We start from the raw sequence: 18,628 nt of genomic DNA, 5'->3' as shown, positions 1-18,628 counted from the left end.
AAGCGTGTATGGGGGGGGGGGAGGGCAGGGTGCTTGACTTTACCTTTTCCTGAGGTTCTCCCCGGAGAGGCGGAGCCCCGGCTTTTCCTCGTTCGGTTAGACTGCTGGGGTGTCGGCGAGCGGCGGGCTTTGGGCGGCGGGCTGGCGGGGGGTGACGGCTGGCGCCTCCGCCTCGGGGGGCTCGCCGAAGGAGTCAGCCGGCGAGCTTTGCGGGGGGGGCTGGATGGCCTTTTGGGCGGCTTCTTGGGAGGGGACCGGGACCGGGAGGAAGACGACGACGAGCTGCTCCCCGACAGGGAGGCCGACGACCGCCTTCTCCTGTGGGAGAAAGGGCCGCCCGCTCACCCACTGAGCCGACCGGGGGGGCCGGAGAGAACGTCGAACACACGCGAGGTCGGCGTACGTTACTAGGGACTTCCGTCCCCTCGTTCCACTTGCGAATTTAGGGAACCGAACACCCTAGCGATTCAGAAATGCCAGAGGAGGCTAAAGGTTGGAATACGGGAGCAGAGGGAAGAGCTACGTCGGAGGAAAACGCTGGAAAAGAAATCGCTCTGGCCGATTTTTCTGGCCCGAGAGCCGTGAGCTCCTTCCTTCCGGTGCACCGGGGTGTCCCTGGGGCTTGTGGGTAAGCGTGCCCCCCATCAGACCGCAACCCTTCGAGCACTGTGTTCCCGAGCGCCTAGTACAGTGCTCCCTCCTCACGAGGGAGGTGTTCACTATATGCTGCTGCTGAGGAAAACCGACTTTTAAAGTCTTTCGTGTGGGAAGGTACTTTTTCCCCCTCCTTTCCTTTTAAGATGAGCTATTTCTCCTTTTGGATAGTTAACAGATTTGATTACAGCGGGGCTAGCCGGAGAGAAAAACTCCCTCTGAACGGTCTCGTGCTAAGTAGGCAGAGGGTGAGGTCTCCAAAATTCTGCGGCAAAGATCGGTGGCAATTTCTGTTGCATTTTTATGTACCTGCAGAATGCACCTTTGGCTGCAGAATATCTGGGGACCTGAAAAAAAGAATCCCCACCTTGAGTGCGTACCGGTACCACCGAAAGGGGAATGTTACGCAGCTCAGGAGTGCTCTGCCTTACCTTACCCAACTCCAACAGAGCAGCCACCTCTCCGGAGGCCTTCGCTGAAAGGGAGAGGGGGAAGGCTCTGATCCAGCGCTGCCTGTTTTCGGGTGACGCGCTGCCGATTCTGACTCAATAATTGTGGTATTTGTTAAGCGCTTACCACGTGCCAGGCGCTGACTCGGAAGGAAAGGCCAAACCGAGTCCCGAGGTAACGAAAGGGTCCTCGCCCTGTCCCTCTCTCCCAAAGGCAACCCCAAGACCCAGCTTCCAACGTGACCCTATGGCACGGGGGTTGGGAAAACCCCAAGAAGCCACTCTTTGGTGTGGCACCGAGGGCCACTTTTGTTCTCCTGCTTTAATCCCACTAGAAAAATTTTGCTAGAAAAATCTCAGGCTTTGAATGAAAGGAAACTTGGGGGGAGTTTGGAATCTTTAAGCTACCTTCTTATCTGCTCTCCCAGGCATGCAAAAAGCCAAAAGACCAAAAAAAAAAAAAAAAAAAGAGAGAAAAAAAAAGTGACCGATAATGGCTTTTCAGCCACTTGCTAAGCTACAATGTCAAGCCCCAAAATGCTTTATCTTTCTGTGACCTCCTTTTATCGTTTTCAAGGACAACTGGGATATGGGCAGTTATGGACCGTTATGCCCAGCTGCTTACGACAGCAGTATTCTAACTCTCCATGAACAACTCCAGGGCTCGCAAGACCAGCCAGTCAGGAGAAGCGCAGGACGGGGGTGGCAAAAAGTTCTCCTGGACTGACAAAACCTAGAAAAATGGCGAGGGCGGTTTTCACAGAGCCGAGCAAAACCACACGGGGAGGACTCGGGAGTATGGAAGAATGGGCCTCCCCAAGCCCTACCCCCATCGATGACCATGACGATTTCCGGGCCTCTGGAGTAAATGTCGGAATGAGAGGTGGGCATGGCGAAAGCAACCGTCCCGGCTCCTCCAAACGAGCCCCACCCTCCGCGTCCGCGAGCCGAAAAATCTCACCGCCTCACTGGAGATCTGCTTCTTCTATGCCTCGGTGGGGGAGGCGGGCGTCTCGGAGGGGTTCTTCTTCGAGGAGAGGGCCGCCTTCTAGGACTCGGCCGCCTTCTGGGGGAATAGGACCTGGCACCAACCAAGAAATCCACTGAGCCGGGAGAATGGGGTTTCTCTACGGTGGCGGTGAGGTGCGGGGGAAGCGATTCTTCCTTAACAAACAATGCACCCACACCCCAACCCTCTCTCCCACTTCGGAATTTTTTTACACACAACCTTTCTGCTCTTTTGACAGTGTCCCTAGGAAGCAGGCTTCGGTGCCCAGGCAGGAGCCCGTAATTCCCAGAGAACATGGGAAAGCTCAGTTCCTTTGAACCGTGAATCCACTGCCCTGGTCAAGGATGAGGCAAGCCTGGAGTGCCGAGGGCCGGTTCCGGCAACCTGCAGGACCCCCCGTGCTCCCATAAGAACAGTTAATGGTGGCGGGGGGGTGTGTGTGTGAGGGGGAACTACTCACCTGGATCGTGATCGGTGCCGCCGCCTGGGCCGGGTATGGGAGGGGGACCGGGAACGAGTCCGTGACCTCGATTTGGATCGGGATCGGGACCGGGGGCGGGTTTTCTCCTTTTCTTTCTCTTTCTTTGAATTCTTCTCGGGAGAAGGTTCCTTCGGTTCTGGGACGGGTTCGGGTTTGGGGGCTTTGAGGATGTCACTGTTAAAACCCAAAGTTGGGACTTCTCAGCGCTCTCTCTTTTCGTATGGCGGGCGGGCCCCGCTGAGCTCTCCTCCCCCAGCTGCCGAGCTCTCGGCACTCGCTGGCTCCAAAATGGGGGTAGTTCTCAATCACACCCGGCCAGTACGAGACGGCTCGGTTACGTTTTGGTCTCGGGGACCGCCGGCCGCTTGGGGCCGAAGCTAGCCCGCCTCCCGGATCGAGGTGTCTATACTTGCCTAGTGGACGTGGCCTCTTGAATAGACGGTTCCTTGGCTTTCAGAGAGGGTTCTGGGAGCTCTGGAGTGGCCTCTTTCTTTTCCGGGGCGGGGGAAGCGCTCCGGCTCTTGGTTCTGTGACGGGGAGATCGAGAGTGACTGCGCTTTCTCTCTCGCCTTACTGGGGAGGACCGTCTTCTAGGGGAAGGAGATCTCGATTTGCGTCTAGGACAAAAGCAGTTTCTATTTCAGGTCTCGGGCCGACGCAGGGGACAAGGCTTTGGTGGAAGGGAAAAGTCTGCGTTTGCGGCCTGCTCTGGAGAAAGCCCCTCCTGGAAACTCACTAGGCATTCGAGGTGCATTCTCACCGCTGATGGGCTGTGGGGAGCGAGAGCGCCAGAGGGGTCAGAAAACAGAACGATGAACTGAGACGGTTCGTTATGGGAAAGGCACCGGTGGAAACTGACCTGCAGGCTGGATCTTGGCACTGTCCTCTCTCAAGGGGGAGGAAGGGGACAGGCTCAAATGAGCCTGAAGGCCAGGGGACACAACCTGGGGTCAGGGTGACCCCCCATTTCATTCCCCGCCTCAAAGAGGACCCCAGGTATTTGGCTTGCCACTAGGTCTAGTCACAAAACCATGACAATCAGAGAGCACTCCTCTCCCTATGGTCCTTTAGATTAACCCAGAGGAACACTACTGACCAAGACTGACCAATGTCCCTCCTGGAAATTAAGCAAGGATCACTGAACTGGTCCTTCACTCAGAACGCTCTCCTTTTCGATGTGGGTAGGCTACTCGGCCTCAGGCTTTCAAACGACTAAGGAGAGCACCACACTACACCGCTCAGAGTAAAGCTTTCTTTCACCTCTAAGCAGGCTTCAGTGGTAAACGCTTAAATGGAAAGGATTAAAGATTTAATGAATTAGCACCACCTTCTCTTGGTTTTGCAAGGGGCAGCTGGAAAAGAAAACACCTGAGGAAAAAGGGAGCCCTTGGAAATCTCAAAAGGCCTGCCAAAGAATAAAATGCGGACTAAATCCAAACTGGCCTGAAATTTTCTAGTGGAGTCCAAGTAAGTCGGGCCAATTTGACACGGGAAGGGAAGGATGGGAACGTGGTAACTGGATGAATGAGGGTGGCTTTCAAAAGGGGGAAGATGACGGTGAGGAAGCTGGGGTGCAAAAGCATGAAAGATGTAAGAGGAGCGTTGTCACAGGAGTAGATGAGGAAATCAAACGTAATAAAGCCGTATGCGAGGATCAGAGCAATCGGCAAGCTCGTTATGGTCAGGGAACGTGTCCACCAACTCTTGTACTGTACTCTCCCTGGTGCTTGGTATAGTGCTCTGCCCACAGTAGGCGCTCAATAAATACCACTGTCTGAAAGAAAATGGGATTAAAAAAAAGGGACAATAATAATGGGATTTAAAAAAACAAACAGAAAACCGGACAATAAATGATCACGATTTGCAGGGAGGGCACCTGCCAAATTCGTTTTCCTAAAATCTCCGGCCGAAGAGTGAGACCAGGTAAAAGAACGACTCCCCAACGTAGTGGGGGGTGGGGGACACTAAGACACCTCTGGGGTGATGGCCATACCTTCTTGGACTCCTCGACCGCTCCCTCTTTTCTCTGCTGCTCTCTTTTTCTTCTTTTTCTCTCTTGTCCTTGTCTTCATCTTGTTTCTTCATCGATGCCAATTTCTCCTGCTCAATCTGCAAGTAGGACTAGGTTATGTGCATTCAATTTATGGTTTCCGCATGGGTGGATGTCTGAATCAGTAAAGTTTATGTAGAGAAGTCCTCTCTAGCAGGAGAGCAGTTATTTTCGCCCTGAAAAACTCCCTTTCCCTCGAGTCTAGCCTGGGGTCAGCGAAGCCACCTGATGGCTGACCACATTTAATGACATTCAGCTTTCTTATTCTGACTTTGTATCATGTTTCTCATGAGCCCATTTCTTCATCTTATTTTATTTTATTTTACAAAAACCCAAAACAGAACCTGGATTATGACAAGTAGAACTGCCCTCCGAATGAAGTGGACAAAGGTGCTGAGAGGCAACGTGGCCTAGTGGATAGAGGACGGGACTGGGAGTCTGGAGGCCTGGGTTCTAATCCGAGCTCTGCCACTTGTCCATCGGGTGACCTTGGGCAAATCACTTCACTTTGCTGTGCCTCGGTTACCTCATCTGTAAATGGGGATTAAGACTGGGAGCCCCATGTGGGACGGGGGCCTTGTCCAACCTGATTAGCTTTTATCTACACTTAGTACACTGCCTGGCACATAGTGAGCACTTAAATTCCATTAAAAAAAAAAAAAAGGAAAAGATGATGGTCAGAAAAAGGTTCTAAGCAAGAAGACGCAGATCTCAGACCCTTCTTAATTTCAACCACTCAGACTAAGGCAAGTCCCTAATAGACTCTGCATATTCTTAAGACCAAATGCAATCCCTAAAATTATCCATGTGTTTCCAACGTACATATATTACCTGGCCGATTATTTAAGCACTTATTCATGTCTGGATTCCCCTTTTCTTCCTTCGTGTAATCTATTTTAGTGCCTTTCTCCCCCATTAGATTGCAAACTAGTGGGAGAAGAAGGTGAAGGTTCAGGTCTACAACTTTAAGATACCCTCTCAAGCACCCTTGACCGACTGACCTCAATTCCAAGCAACACAGAATCCTGCGCACAGCCAAGCCTTTCCCACTGGGCTCTCTCCTTGCACTCCCCCCGCTCCCCAGACAGACGGGGAACCTTTTAATACTTTTTTCCATCTGTTCAGTAAAATAATTTACTAGAACATCTACAGACCAACTGGGTACCTCTACTAAGGACTTAAGCGCTTAGTAGAGCATCCTGTACTCAGAAAGCGCTCAAATACAGCCAACTGATTGATCGCCCGAGGAAGGGGAGAACCTGGACCAACTGTCGACTCTCATCGGTGCCAACGGAAGGGACCTGCCGATTACCTATATTTCCCGAGCACTTTACTGGGTGAGGAGCAGGGTCCCTTCCGATTACGTCTCTGACCCGTCCGCGTCCCTTCCGGCACTTTGGCCGTCTCCCCTCCTCCGCCCCCGAGTCGTCCGTCACCTGTCTTTGCTTTATTTCCTCTTTCTTCAGTTCCAAGAAAGCAGAGGGGATCCCGGCGATGTTTTCTTGGGCACTCAACAGAAGGGGCCACAGCTCTCCCATAAATTCTCTAGCATTTTTCCCATTCAAGAACCCAGTCAGGTTGATCTGCATCATTTTGGAATCCGGATTCTGCGGAGAGACATGACAGGAAGATCTACAGGTTACTTTGAAAAAAACCCGACACGCTATAAATTACTTTAAAACAAGTCTACCAGTGGGGCTAAGATTTCATATACAACTGAATGCTAATTTTTTTTTTAATTTCCATAATGATTTCTCAGCCAAATAGCACTAGCTAGGAAGACCAATTTCTCCCTCTCTCTCAATCCCTCTCTCGCTTTTACCAAAAATTCAGAGCAGCCTCTTAATCCTTTGTGGATGATGTAAATTTTTTTTTGGGGGGGGGGAGCACTGTGTAGCTGGTAAATGACTTGGAATTCAATCATCACTTACAAATTCTCTCACAGATAGAGGAAAATGCTGCCTTGGACAATTTCCCTTACTGCGTGGATCTGCAAAGTGTACCGAAATGGCACGTGAGCATAACCCGATAGGTGGTGTTCTCTAACGTCCCTTATGGCCTGCTATGAAGGCTCACAGGAATTGAGGCATGCATTTTCTTACTCTCTCCAAGACGCTAGCCGGAAGGCCTGCCCTGACTACTGTACAGCCACCAAAATACAAAACAAAACAAAAGAACGAAACCAAAACGAAAAGCCCCTCTTGTTACCAAACTGTCTCAGTCCGATTCTGTACTGTCCACAAAGGGCTAAGAGGTCTAGAGGGTCTCAAAAAATAAGAGGGGGGAAGGGGGAGGAAAGGGGAGGGGAAAGAGTCGAAAGGCTACGGTTGTTGGTCAAGCAACAAGGCCCCATAGAACAAGCACAGCTCAACAGCACAAAGCAAGTACAGATTCCAGGTGTCTTCAGTTTCTTCTTGGAACCTTGGGGGGGGTTTGGAATCGCCAAGTCCCCTGTAGAGAAAGATGGTCCCTTGGCTTGCTTCCGACTCCCTACTGCAACTCAACCACCTTGAGTTTAATGTTATATCATTTATCTAAATTGCAAAAGACGAACAAGCAATAATGAGTACACAACCACAAAAAAAGAAAAGATCGTTTCTTTTTTTTTTTAAAAAAAAAAAGTTCTAAACTCTAATGTCATGCTCAGGATAAGGGGAATTATACCACTATAGGCTCTAGGGCACTAACATACAAGTCAGTAAAACATTTGTTCAAAGGAAATTTAAGCTTTAACTTAGCGCTTAAACTGACTTCCCTGGTTTTGGTTTCTTTCGAGTAAAGGGCGTAAAAGCCTCCAAAGACGTGTGTATATTTGTATAAAAATAGATATTTAAATTAAGTATTCTTTATAAGTTAAATCAAAAATGCAGCTAGTGAATCATTATAAAAACGGCAATACCTTATCAGTTGAAATGTCAACTGTTCGTTCAAAGGGGTGAACTCTTTGAAAAAAGGATTAACGTAAAATACATTTCACATAGCATGTCTGCCAATAATTCAAATGGTACATCTTACAGTCCCTTGGGTTGCAGTGGCACACTATCTTAATAAAAATAAAAAAATAAAATTAATTTTTTTTTTCAAAAAAGTCAGTTTATCACCATCTCAGACCTCATAGAAAAAGCTATCTCATCTGAGTCTTAACAAGGCTGCCAATTAAATTCAGTCGGAAGCTTAATTTAACTGAAGTGGTCAATCAAAACCCAAGCCGAGATTTAGGCTGTCGCCTCTTCTAAGAGCTAACTGGGCCCTTGGTATTCGCAGTTAGAGAACGAGCTGCTAACCGACTCCTACCGCCCCTCGCGCTTCACACAAAGCTCCGTCCACGTTACGGTAATTTCAAAGAGCAGTGTGAAGCTTCGCCCCATTGCTCTCTCGTTCTCCTGTTTGTGCTTTTGTTGTTGTTCGGCCACTTTACACAACTCACCTCCAAACACACACTGCATCATCAAGGGAGTTGGGTCAGAGCGACAATGGGACACTCACTCTGCTGTGACCTAATAAGGTGATGGTGCTATACTTCAGACGCAAGGAATAACTTCCATTTTGGTTCAGGCCTTTTAAATCATAAATCACATCATCATTAGAAAATTGCTGTCAAAGTACCTTAACATGTAACAGCAAAATTACAAACAGTAAGTTTGATTTTTTTTTTTTTCACCTGCGTACGCTTTCAAAACTATGCACCTTCACTAAACTTCCAGCCTTAAATTACAAAGTGAATTTCTTTTCACAACATACATTGCAATAAAGCCCTAATCGTATCATCTGTATTCCACTGAGAAATTCACAGTTCCCACAGATTTCATAACATATCATTACACATTCAGAAACAATATCCACTTCAAAGTCATTACCTTTACTTCCAGCTGGTTGAATATAAATTCAATTACTACATCATCTTCGAACCCAAGGATTTCTGTTACTCGTTTTGTTATCCAAGGCTTTATCACTTCCAGGTTTACTTTGCTCATGTCTACCTGTTGGAAGAAGGAAGAGCGACAACTTAAACATCCCCATCCGGTGGGATTCTCCCTCTTGTTTTCTCGTCCAACCCTGGTCTAACGCACTCCGCTATCAAATGGACTGTGATACGCCCCTATAAAAGGGGGGGGGGGTCTTACCCCGGCTTTCAGAGGGCAAATCGCCCGCGCCGAGGGATCTAATTCTCAGCTGTGTAGTCTCTCCCGGCGCTTAGTACAGGGCTCTGACCCCAGAGCTACACTGCTATTAAAAACCGTTACTACTACTTACTGAACAGTTTGGATTTGGCTCTGAAGGGCTTTCAAGACACTCCTGTGCTGGGCGGCAGCGGGACGGGAGAGAGTCGAGGGCAGAAACTCGAGTTTATTGTGCGGAAGAAGGCAACGGTAAACCGCTTCCGTGTCTTTACCAAGAAAACTCTAAGGATACGCTACCAGAATGGCTGCAGATGGACAGTGGGGCGTCCTGGGAGAGATGCGTCCATGGAGTCGCTACGACTCGACAGCACAAGAGAAGGAGTGAGGCTCTTTGGGTCGGGGGGAGAATGGGAGGGACGAATTGGAAAGGGGATTTCAATTTCCATGCCAGGAGATACTGGGGATGAAGACCCTCCTTGATGCCCATTATACTGTGATGGACGGCTCGCAGAATAACCCCACGGCGTATTTGTACCGAGACCCCGTACGGTGGGAGGCGGTACCTTTTTTTCGAGACATTCTGCAAATTTCAGCTGCTTCAAAAGCTTCTTCTGTTTGTTGCTGAAACGATTGTCCTGTTCTGCACTCGTCCCCTATTGGAAAATGGAGGGAGGGAGAGGGGAGGGTCAGAAAGAAATACTTTAATTGGGGTCGCGATCAATCTACGGCGTATATTGAGCGCTCACTGTGTGCAGGGCACTGTACTAAGCGCTTGGGTGAGGACACCACAATGGAGTGTCGGCAGAAGCGTCCCTGGGAATCGATTTTCACATCTGGAGAAGGGGCGTCCCCTTGGTCGGACGGCACCCCCGGGACCCCCTTAGGCCACCCATTTTGCCTTGAGCCTTGGGGACTCCCATGGAGAGTTCAAATGAAATGAAACCCAATAATGCCAGGGCCAGTTCGGTTTACTGCTTTCGCCGACTGAGGCAGCGGGGCAAGATAAGACGCAGCTCATCTTGCCAACCGCTCTTGACAGATTTGCTGGACTGGAGGGCAAAAACGGGAGGCCCGGAATTAACACTCCCAATTACAACCAGAGGCTGCGGAAAAACGAGGCGCTAAAAATTAATCAGATTTCAAGGGCCTCGTTCCCGGCAGAAAGTCACACCATTCCTTTATGGTGACATTTCTATTCGATCCGGATCATCTGTTGTGCCGAGAACGAGAAAGTATAATCTGCACTCTCCCGCTCTGACTAGGCTTGCATTGACGACTGCTGGTTCTACTTCTATTTTTACGGAACTGAATCGGGGTCCTATCAAGCGAAACACAGGAATACGAAGAAACTACTATCTTTTTCTTTCTTTCTTTCTTTTTTTTTTTTTTAATAGAAGATGCAGAAGCAGTACTAAGAGACTGGTTAGCAACATGTAGCAAAATCTGACTGTGGAGGAGACAGCAGGAAACGGGTACCTTACAGGTGCCTCGTTCTTGGATATACACTCAGGGACTAAACTTCCTTCGAGAGAGAAAAAACATCTAACTGACCTAGAAGCTCTTGAAGATCACACTGGCTCAGAGCAAGTCCATGTTTTACAAATGAGGAATGTGTTGCGATCACTCATTTGATTCTTCCAGGTTGATACACCATTATCTCAATGACCCACATGTGCAGAAGGGGCTAGAATTACTTTGCCCCTCGTTGGGAAAAACCACCAAAGGGACATTAGCACTCTAAATCAAAAGGGATTCTTCTCCTTGAACCCAAATGACGAGGTAAACACCACAGAGCGAATTGCTAAATGTGAGCATTATCTGAAGTCCGGCATGTTCTGATACCCTGGCAGGGTAGGATGCCAACAGATGTGCGTTCCAACTTCCACTTTTCATCGCGGGGGTGTGTCCTTGGTTAGAAATTCACTGTAATATGTTTCATCCACACCTGGAGTAAAACCATCTTGCGGGAAAAAATAAAGCTGCTACTTAGATTCATCAGGTTGCGGAAGAAAATCCCAACTCTCCGAGAGCTGGTGTGGCAATCAAATTCCCAATCCCATCTCACTCTGCGGAGTGTCGGGAACACGCACGTCCGCTTTGAGAACCCCATAACCGGACTGGGAAGTATTTGGGGCCTCCGGCGGTCAAGTGAACTGTTGAAAACCGTGCTCAGATCTGGCTCGGCTTGCAAACTACCTACTTGAGGGTGGGGAAAGCAAAGAAGTGCCGCTGATTTTTCGTGTGTCCCATCTGCAGCATGTGGTTTTCTTTGGGGTGGGATGAATGAATCTTCAAAGCGGGACACTTACTACGATAAGTTAGCAAAATTCGAACAGATTTACCAGTGGAACAATGTGCCAGTCTGCACCCTGCTCATTTCACGTGCCGCTTGACAGGCCGTGTGACCTGATGGCTAGAGCAGGACCTGGGTGCTAATCCCTGCTCCGCCACTTGTCTGCTTTGTGACCTCGGGCAAGACACTTCCCTTCTCTGGGCCTTGGTTAACTCATCCGTAAAATGGGGATGAAGACTGTGAGCCTCACGTGGGACATGGACCGTGTCCAGCCGGATTACCTTGGACCTACCCTGGCATTAGTAGAGTGCCTGGGCACAGAGTAAGCGCTTAACAAAGCCCATAAAACCAAAACAAACACTGCCAAACCAGTCCAGATGCTTAGTACAGTGCTTGGGCACATGGTAAGTGCTCAACGAAACCTATAAAACAGAAACAAGCACTTCCAAAACAGTCGGGATGCTGATTTCCCACACGGTTAGAGAATGGGGGGGGGGGGGAGGACAGACGGACACACACATCCACACCCGAAGCAAGCCTAATTAAACGTGGGCCCCTCCAGGCCACAGGTCAAATCGTGGCTCCTTCTGGTCACCGTCGGAGCCCGGTGCAATCGAGGCAGCCTGGCTTACTTGCACCCACTCGGGCATCACAGAGAAGCAGCGTGGCCTAAAGGACGGAGCCCGGGCCTGGGAGTCAGAAGGACCTGGGTTCTAATCCCGACTCCGCCACCTGCCCGCTTTGTGACTTTGGGCAAGTCACTTCATTTCTCTGGGCCTCGGTCCCCTCGTCTGCAAAATGGGGACCAAGACTGGGAGCCCCATGTGGGATGCGGACGGTGTCCGCCCCGATCAGCTTGGATCTACCCCAGCGCTTAGCACAGCGTGGCTTAGTGGAAAGGACACGGGCTTGGGAGCCGGAGGATGTGGATTCTAATCCCGGCTCCGCCGCTCGTCTGCTGTGTGACCTGGGGCGAGTCACTTCACGTCTCCGTGCCTCCGTTACCTCAACTGTCCATTCCAAGCGCTTAGTACAGTGCTCTGCACATAGTAAGCGCTCAATAAATACAATTGAACGAATCTGCGAAACGGGGACTAAGACCGTGAGCCCCACGTGGGACAACCTGAGTACCTTGTAACTACCTCGGCGTCTTAAAACAGTGTTCGGCACAAGGTAAGCGCTTAACAAATACCATTATAATACCAATAATAATACAGAGCCTGGGACATAGTAAGCGCTTAACAAACACCACAACTATGACGATCATTTATCTGCCCTTAAAGGCTCCTCTGCCCCAGGTCTTTCCCTTCCACCCCGGCCTGCAGGGCAGGGCTTAACTAATGATGATGATGATGGTATCTGTTAAGCGCTTACTACGTGCCAAGGCCTGTTTTAATTTAATATCTGCGATATCTGGTAGGTGCGTACAATGGGCAAGGCACTGGGTTAAGCGCCGGGGGAAGACAGAAGCAGTAGGAGAATTAGGAGAAACACCGTGGCTCAGAGGAAAGAGCCCGGGCTTGGGAGTCAGAGGACGTGGGTTCTAATCCCAGATCTGCCACTTAATAATAATGTTGGCATTTGTTAGACACTTACTATGTGCCAAGCACTGTTCTAAGCGCTGGGGTAATAATAATGATGTTGGTATTTGTTAAGCGCTTACTATTTATTCATTCAATAGTATTTATTGAGCGCTATGTGCAGAGCACTGTACTAGGCGCTTGGAATGGACAAATCGGTAATAGATAGAGACAGTCCCTGCCCTTTGACGGGCGCACAGTCTAATGTGCAGACATTAGACTGCACATTAGACATTAGACGGGAGACAGACAATGTGCAGAGCATTAAGCGCTGGCATAGATACAAGGTCATCAGGTTGTCCCACGTGGGGCTCACAACCTTCATCCCCATTTTGCAGATGAAGGAACTGAGGCCTGGAGAAGCAAAGAGACATGCCGCAAAAACCTGACAGGTGGCGGGGGGCCAGAATTAGAACCCACGACCTCTGACTCCCAAGCCCGGGCTCTTTCCACTAAGCCGCGCCGGTATTTGTTAAGCACTGATAGGTGCCAAGCACTGTTCTAAACGCTGGGGGGGGGGGGGATACAAGGTGATCAAGTTGTCCCAGGTGGGGCTCACCGACTTCCATCCCCATTTTCCATTTCTCTCCTGTCAGCTGGGTAAGCCATTTCACTTCTCCGGGGCCTCAGTGACCTCATCTGGAAAATGGGGATTAAAACTGTTGTGCCCCACGTGGGACATCCTGATGACCTGATATCCCCCTGCAGCGCTTAGAACAGTGCTTAGCACATAGTAAGCGCTTAACCAACACTGTCATGATGATGATGATGATGATGAAAAGCCGAGGGCTTCTCATCTGTCCCTCCCACCCGCGCCGAGACACGTGGAGGGGAGGGTCGGGGAGCATGACGCCTTTTCTTTTCCGGGATTGGCCTGGTGGCCAGAGCCCGGTCCTGGGTTCTAATCTCGCCGGGGAAGCAGCGAGCCCGGGCAGGGGCGTCCCCTGTGGGTCGTGGGTTCCAATCCCCGCCGCGCCACGTCTCAGCTGGGCGACTCTGGGCAAGTCCCTTCCCCGGACCTCAGTTCCCTCATCTGGAAAATGGGGATGAAGTCGGTAAACCGGCCTGATCACCTTGTAATAATAATAATAATAACGTTGGTATTTGTTAAGCGCTTCCTCTGTGCCGAGCACTGTTCCAAGCGCTGGGGGAGACGCAGGGGAATCAGGTGGTCCCCCCCGTGGGGCTCCTCGTCTTCACCCCCATTTTCCAGATGAGGTCACTGAGGCCCAGAGAAGTGAAGTGACTCGCCCACCGTCCCCCAGCTGCCAAGGGGCCGAGCCGGGATTCGAACTCACGACCCCTGCCTCCCCAGCCCGGCCTCTCTCCACTGACCCCCGCTGCTTCTCTAGTAAAAATAACTGCATCCTCCCACAGAGTCAGCGCTTAACCAATGCATTATTATTATTATTAACGGGGGTAACCGTTAAGCGCTGACTCCGTGCAGAGCACTGTGCTAAGCGCTGGGGGAGACGGAGGGGCATCCGGTCGCCCCACGTGGACACCGCAGCGCTGAGCAAACCCCACCCATATCCCTGCCGACCGTGGGCAAGCCCCTTCCCCCGGGGCCCGGGGGGAAAATGGGGGATTGCGCGGCCCACGTGGGACGGGCCCCGACGCCGCCGGCTCGTCATGGGGGCCAGCGCTTCGCGCAGAGTGCGCGCCCGGAGACGCCCTCCCTCTGGTGTCCCTTCCCGCCCCCGGGGTCGGACGCGGGGGGGGGGGGGAGGGGGACTTGAGGCCGCCGTCCTCGACCCCCCGCCCTCCTTCGCGGCCGCCATTTTCCCGGGGGGGGGGGAGGGGCGGGGAAGGGCCCCCCCCCCCCCTTTCCCCCTTCCCGCCCCGCAGGACGGGCCGGGGCCGCCTCCCGTGAGGGGAAAGGAGGCGCGGGGAGGTCCCCCGCGCCCGGCCCGGCCCCGCGCTCCGCCGCGCCCCGGCCGGGCAGGACCGGGCGGCCGGCGGGGAGGACGACTTACGCGGAAGAAGCCCGCGTCCATCTTGCCGCCTCGCTCCGAGCTGGCTCCCCGCCCCACAATGCACCGCGCCGGGGAGGCCGGGGCCCCCGCGGCGCGCGCGCGCGCGCCCCCGCCCACCCCAATCAGCCTCGGGCCCCCCGGCCCCGCCCCTCCGCCCCGACGCCCCGACACACGGACGCAGCGCCGGCGGAGGGAGGGAGGGAGGGAAGGGAGGAGAAAGGGGAACCAATGGGAGCCGAGAGAGGTGCGCGGAGGGCCAATGGGAGCGGAGAGGGGCCCGCGGAGGACCAATGGGAGCGGCGTCTCTCTCTCTCTCTCCCTCTCCCCCCCCACCCTCCTCCGAGGGCTTCAGTCAGGAGAGGCCGGCGGCGCGCGGGGAGCCAATGGCAGCGGGGAGCGACTCAAGGGGAACCAATGGGAGCGAAGAGCAGCGCGCGGAGGACCAATGGAAGCGCCGTCTCTCTCTCTCTCTCTCTCTCTCCCCCCCTACCCGTGCCCTCTTCCGAGGGCTTCAGTCAGGAGAGGCCGGCGGCGCGCGGGGAGCCAATGGCAGCGGGGAGCGACGCAAGGGGAGCCAATGGGAGAGAAGAGAGACGAGCGGAGGACCAATGGGAGCGCCGTCTCTCACTCTCTCTCTTTCTCTCTCTCTCTCTCCCTCTCTCTCCCCCTCTCTCCCCCCCTCTCCCTCTCCCCCCGCCCCCCGTGCCCTCCTCCGAGGGCTTCAGTCAGGAGAGGCCGGCGGCGCGCGGGGAACCAATGGGAGCGAAGAGAAGCGCGCGGGGAGCCAATGGGAGCGAAGAGAGACGCGCGGAGGACCAATGGGAGCGCCGTCTCTCTCTCTCTCTCTCTCTTCCCCCCTCCCTCTCCCCCCGACCCCGTGCCCTCCTCCGAGGGCTTCAGTCAGGAGAGGACGGCGGCGCGCGGGGAACCAATGGCAGCGGGGAGCGGCGCAAGGGGAACCAATGGGAGCGAAGAGCAGCGCGCGGAGGACCAATGGGAGCGCCGTCTCTCTCTCTCTCTCCCTCTCTCCCCCTGCGCCCTTCTCCGCGGACTTCCGTCAGGAGAGGCGGGCGGAGCACGGGGAATGAAGGGGAACGGCGCACGAAGAACCAATGGGAGCGAAGAGAGGCGCGTGGAGGACCAATGGGAGCGAAGAGAGGCGCGCGGAGGGCCAATGGGAGCGGCGGCGCGCCATCTTTCCCCCCCCCCGGCCCTCGCCCTCCTTCGCGGGCTTCAGTCAGGAGAGGCGGGCGGAGCACCGGGAACCAATGAGAGAGAAGAGAGGCGCGCGGGGAGCCAATGAGAGCGAAGAGAGGCGCGCGGGGAACCAATGGGAGCGAAGAGACGCGCGCGGAGGACCAATGGGAGCGTCGGCTCTAGCTCTCGCTTTCTCCCGCCCTACGCTCCGACCCTGAGGTAACGAGGACTTGTTATGGCGTCTGACGGGAAGAGAGGGAGCGGGATTATAACAATAATAACAGTAATGGCACTTGGTAAGCTCTTCCTCTGTGCCAAGCACTGTTCGAGAAGCAGCGTGGCTCAGTGGAAAGAGCACGGGCTTGGGAGTCAGAGGTCATGAGTTCGAATCCCCACTTTGGCACTTGTCAGCTGTGTGACTGTGGGCAAGTCACTTCACTTCTCTGGGCCTCAGTTTCCTCATCTGGAAAATGGGGATGAAGACTGGGAGCCTCACGTGGGACAACCTGATGACCCTGTATTTATAATAAGAATAATAATGTTGGTATCTGTTAAGCGCTTACTATGTGCAGAGCACTGGGGCTCACAGTCTTCATCCCCATTTTCCAGATGAGGGAACTGAGGCCCAGAGAAGTGAAGTGACTTGCCCACAGTCACCCAGCTAAGTGACAGAGCTGGCATTCGAACTCATGACCTCTGACTCCAAAGCCCGTGCTCTTTCCACTGAGCCACGCTGTATCTCCCCCAGCGCTTAGAACAGTGCTCTGCACATAGGAAGCGCTTAACAAATACCAACATTATTATTCTAAGCGCTGGGATAGATACCAGCTAATCAGGTTGTCCCATGTGGGGCTCCCACTCTTCATCCCCATTTTCCAGATGAGGTCACTGAGGCCCACAAAAGTGAAGTGATTTGCCCAAAGTCACACAGCTGCTAAGTGGCAGAGCTGGGATTCGCACCCACGGCCTCAGACTTCCCAGCCTGGGCTCTTTCCACTGAGCCATGCTGCTTCTCATCGCCTGTGTGACCCTGGGCGCTCTCCCCAGCGCTTAGCACAGTGCACTTCACATAGAAAAGCGCTCATTAAGCCACTGGTTGATTGAACCACCCCTGCGCTTGGTAAGGTGCCTCGCTCATCAATCAATTGTATTTCATTCATTCATTCATTCAATAGTATTTATTGAGCACTTACTCTGTGCAGAGCACTGTACTAAGCGCTTGGAATGAACAAGTCGGCGACAGATAGAGACGGTCCCGGCCGTTTGACGGGCTTACGGTCTAATCGGGGGAGACGGACGGACGAGAACGATGGCGATAAATAGAGTCTAGGGGAAGAACATCTCGTAAAACCAGTGGCAACTAAATAGAATCGAGGCGATGTACAATTCATTAACAAAATAAATAGGGTGACGAAAATATATACAGTTGAGCGGACGAGTACAGTGCTGAGGGGATGGGAAGGAAGAGGAGGAGGAGCAGAGGGAAATGGGGGGAAAAGAGGGTTAAGCTGCGGAGAGGTGAAGCGGGGGTGGTAGAGGGAGTAGAGGGAGAAGAGGAGCTCAGTCTGGGAAGGCCTCTCGGAGGAGGTGAGTTTTAAGTAGGGTTTCGAAGAGGGGAAGAGAATCAGTGTGGCGGAGGTGAGGAGGGAGGGCGTTCCGGGACCGCGGGAGGACGCGGCCCGGGGGTCGACGGCGGGACGGGCGAGACCGAGGGACGGCGAGGAGGTGGGCGGCGGAGCGTGCGGGGTGGGCGGTGGAAAGAGAGAAGGGAGGAGAGGTAGGAAGGGGCAAGGTGACGGAGAGCCTCGAAGCCTAGAGTGAAGAGTTTTTGTTTGGAGCGGAGGTCGATAGGCAACCACTGGAGTTGTTTAAGAAAGGGAGTGACAGGCCCAGATCGTTTCTGCGGGAAGATGAGCCGGGCGGCGGAGTGAAGGATAGACCGGAGCGGGGCGAGAGAGGAGGAAGGGAGGTCAGAGAGAAGGCTGACACAGTAGTCTGGCCGGGATATTTCTTGAGCGCTTACTGTGTGCAAAGCATTGGACTAGAGAAGCAGCGTGGCTCAGTGGAAAGAGGCCGGGTTTAGGAGTCAGAGGTCATGGGTTCTAATCCCGCCTCCGCCACCTCTCAGCTGTGTGACTTGGGGCAAGTCACTTGACTTGTCTGTGCCTCAGTTCCCTCATCTGTAAAATGGGGATTAAAGCTGTGAGCCTAATGTGAGACAACCTGAGTACCCTATATACCCCAGCGCTTAGAACAGTGCTCTGCACATAGTAAGCGCTTAACAAATACCAATATTATTATTATTATTCTCTGTGCCTCAGTTCCCTCATTTGTAAAATGGGGATGAGGACTGTGAGCCCCACATGGGACAACCTGATTACCTTGTGTCTCCCGCAGCACTTAGAACAGTGCTCGGCACATAGTAAGCCCTTAACAAATACCATCATTATTATTATTATTATCATTAAGCAGTTGGCACAGAGTAAGCGCTTAACACCATAATTATTATTACTAAGCAGTTGGGAGAGTACAATATTACAGCCTGCAGACACATGCTCTGCTCACACCGAGCTCACGGTCTAGAGGGGGGAGACAGACATTAACATAAATAAATAGTTACAGATATATATACACAGATATAAATGTATCCTTGCCCACATCCTTCCTCTGGCCTGGAATGCCCTCCCTCCTCAAATCCGCTAATCACACTCCTCCCATTCAAAGCCCTACTAAAGTCTCACCTCTTCCAGGAGGCCTTCCCAGAATAAGCCCCCCTTTTCCTCAGCTCCCCCTTTCCTCCCCATCGCCCCGACTTCCT

The 18,628-nt window shown here is 52.6% G+C and overlaps 1 protein-coding gene and 1 long non-coding RNA gene across 19 annotated transcripts in view; one reads left to right on the top strand and one right to left on the bottom strand.

Annotated features, from left to right (window-relative positions):
- SRRM1 (serine and arginine repetitive matrix 1) overlaps window positions 1-14,702 on the bottom strand; it is a 30,644-nt gene extending 15,942 nt beyond the window's left edge. For 8 of the 15 annotated variants that reach the window (XM_029080353.2, XM_029080354.2, XM_029080355.2 and 5 more), the window contains exons 1-9: window positions 14,614-14,702; window positions 9,328-9,417; window positions 8,501-8,623; window positions 6,080-6,250; window positions 4,587-4,702; window positions 3,007-3,210; window positions 2,573-2,767; window positions 2,065-2,184; window positions 44-318 (exon numbers count right to left, since the gene is read on the bottom strand). In XM_029080353.2, the coding sequence (XP_028936186.1) occupies window positions 44-318; window positions 2,065-2,184; window positions 2,573-2,767; window positions 3,007-3,210; window positions 4,587-4,702; window positions 6,080-6,250; window positions 8,501-8,623; window positions 9,328-9,417; window positions 14,614-14,634 (1,315 nt within the window). In that variant the 5' untranslated portion in view covers window positions 14,635-14,702. The other 7 variants (XM_029080361.2, XM_029080363.2, XM_029080362.2 and 4 more) reach the window with 5 other exon arrangements.
- LOC107547858 lies at window positions 294-4,031 on the top strand. Of its 4 annotated transcripts, XR_003765025.2 has the most exons (4): window positions 294-628; window positions 1,681-1,986; window positions 2,351-2,527; window positions 3,238-4,031. It is a non-coding gene; the product is annotated as an uncharacterized LOC107547858 (long non-coding RNA). The 4 variants fall into 4 exon arrangements; XR_005660935.1 differs by having other exon boundaries at window positions 297-771; window positions 2,351-4,031; XR_005660934.1 differs by having other exon boundaries at window positions 298-1,278; window positions 2,351-4,031.
- Window positions 14,703-18,628: the final 3,926 nt, after the last annotated feature.

The sequence above is a fragment of the Ornithorhynchus anatinus genome, chromosome 16, assembly GCF_004115215.2.
Source record: "Ornithorhynchus anatinus isolate Pmale09 chromosome 16, mOrnAna1.pri.v4, whole genome shotgun sequence".
Classification (NCBI taxonomy): domain Eukaryota; kingdom Metazoa; phylum Chordata; class Mammalia; order Monotremata; family Ornithorhynchidae; genus Ornithorhynchus; species Ornithorhynchus anatinus.
Note: the sequence above shows the minus strand (reverse complement) of the source record. Positions and strands in the feature narration are given on the sequence as shown.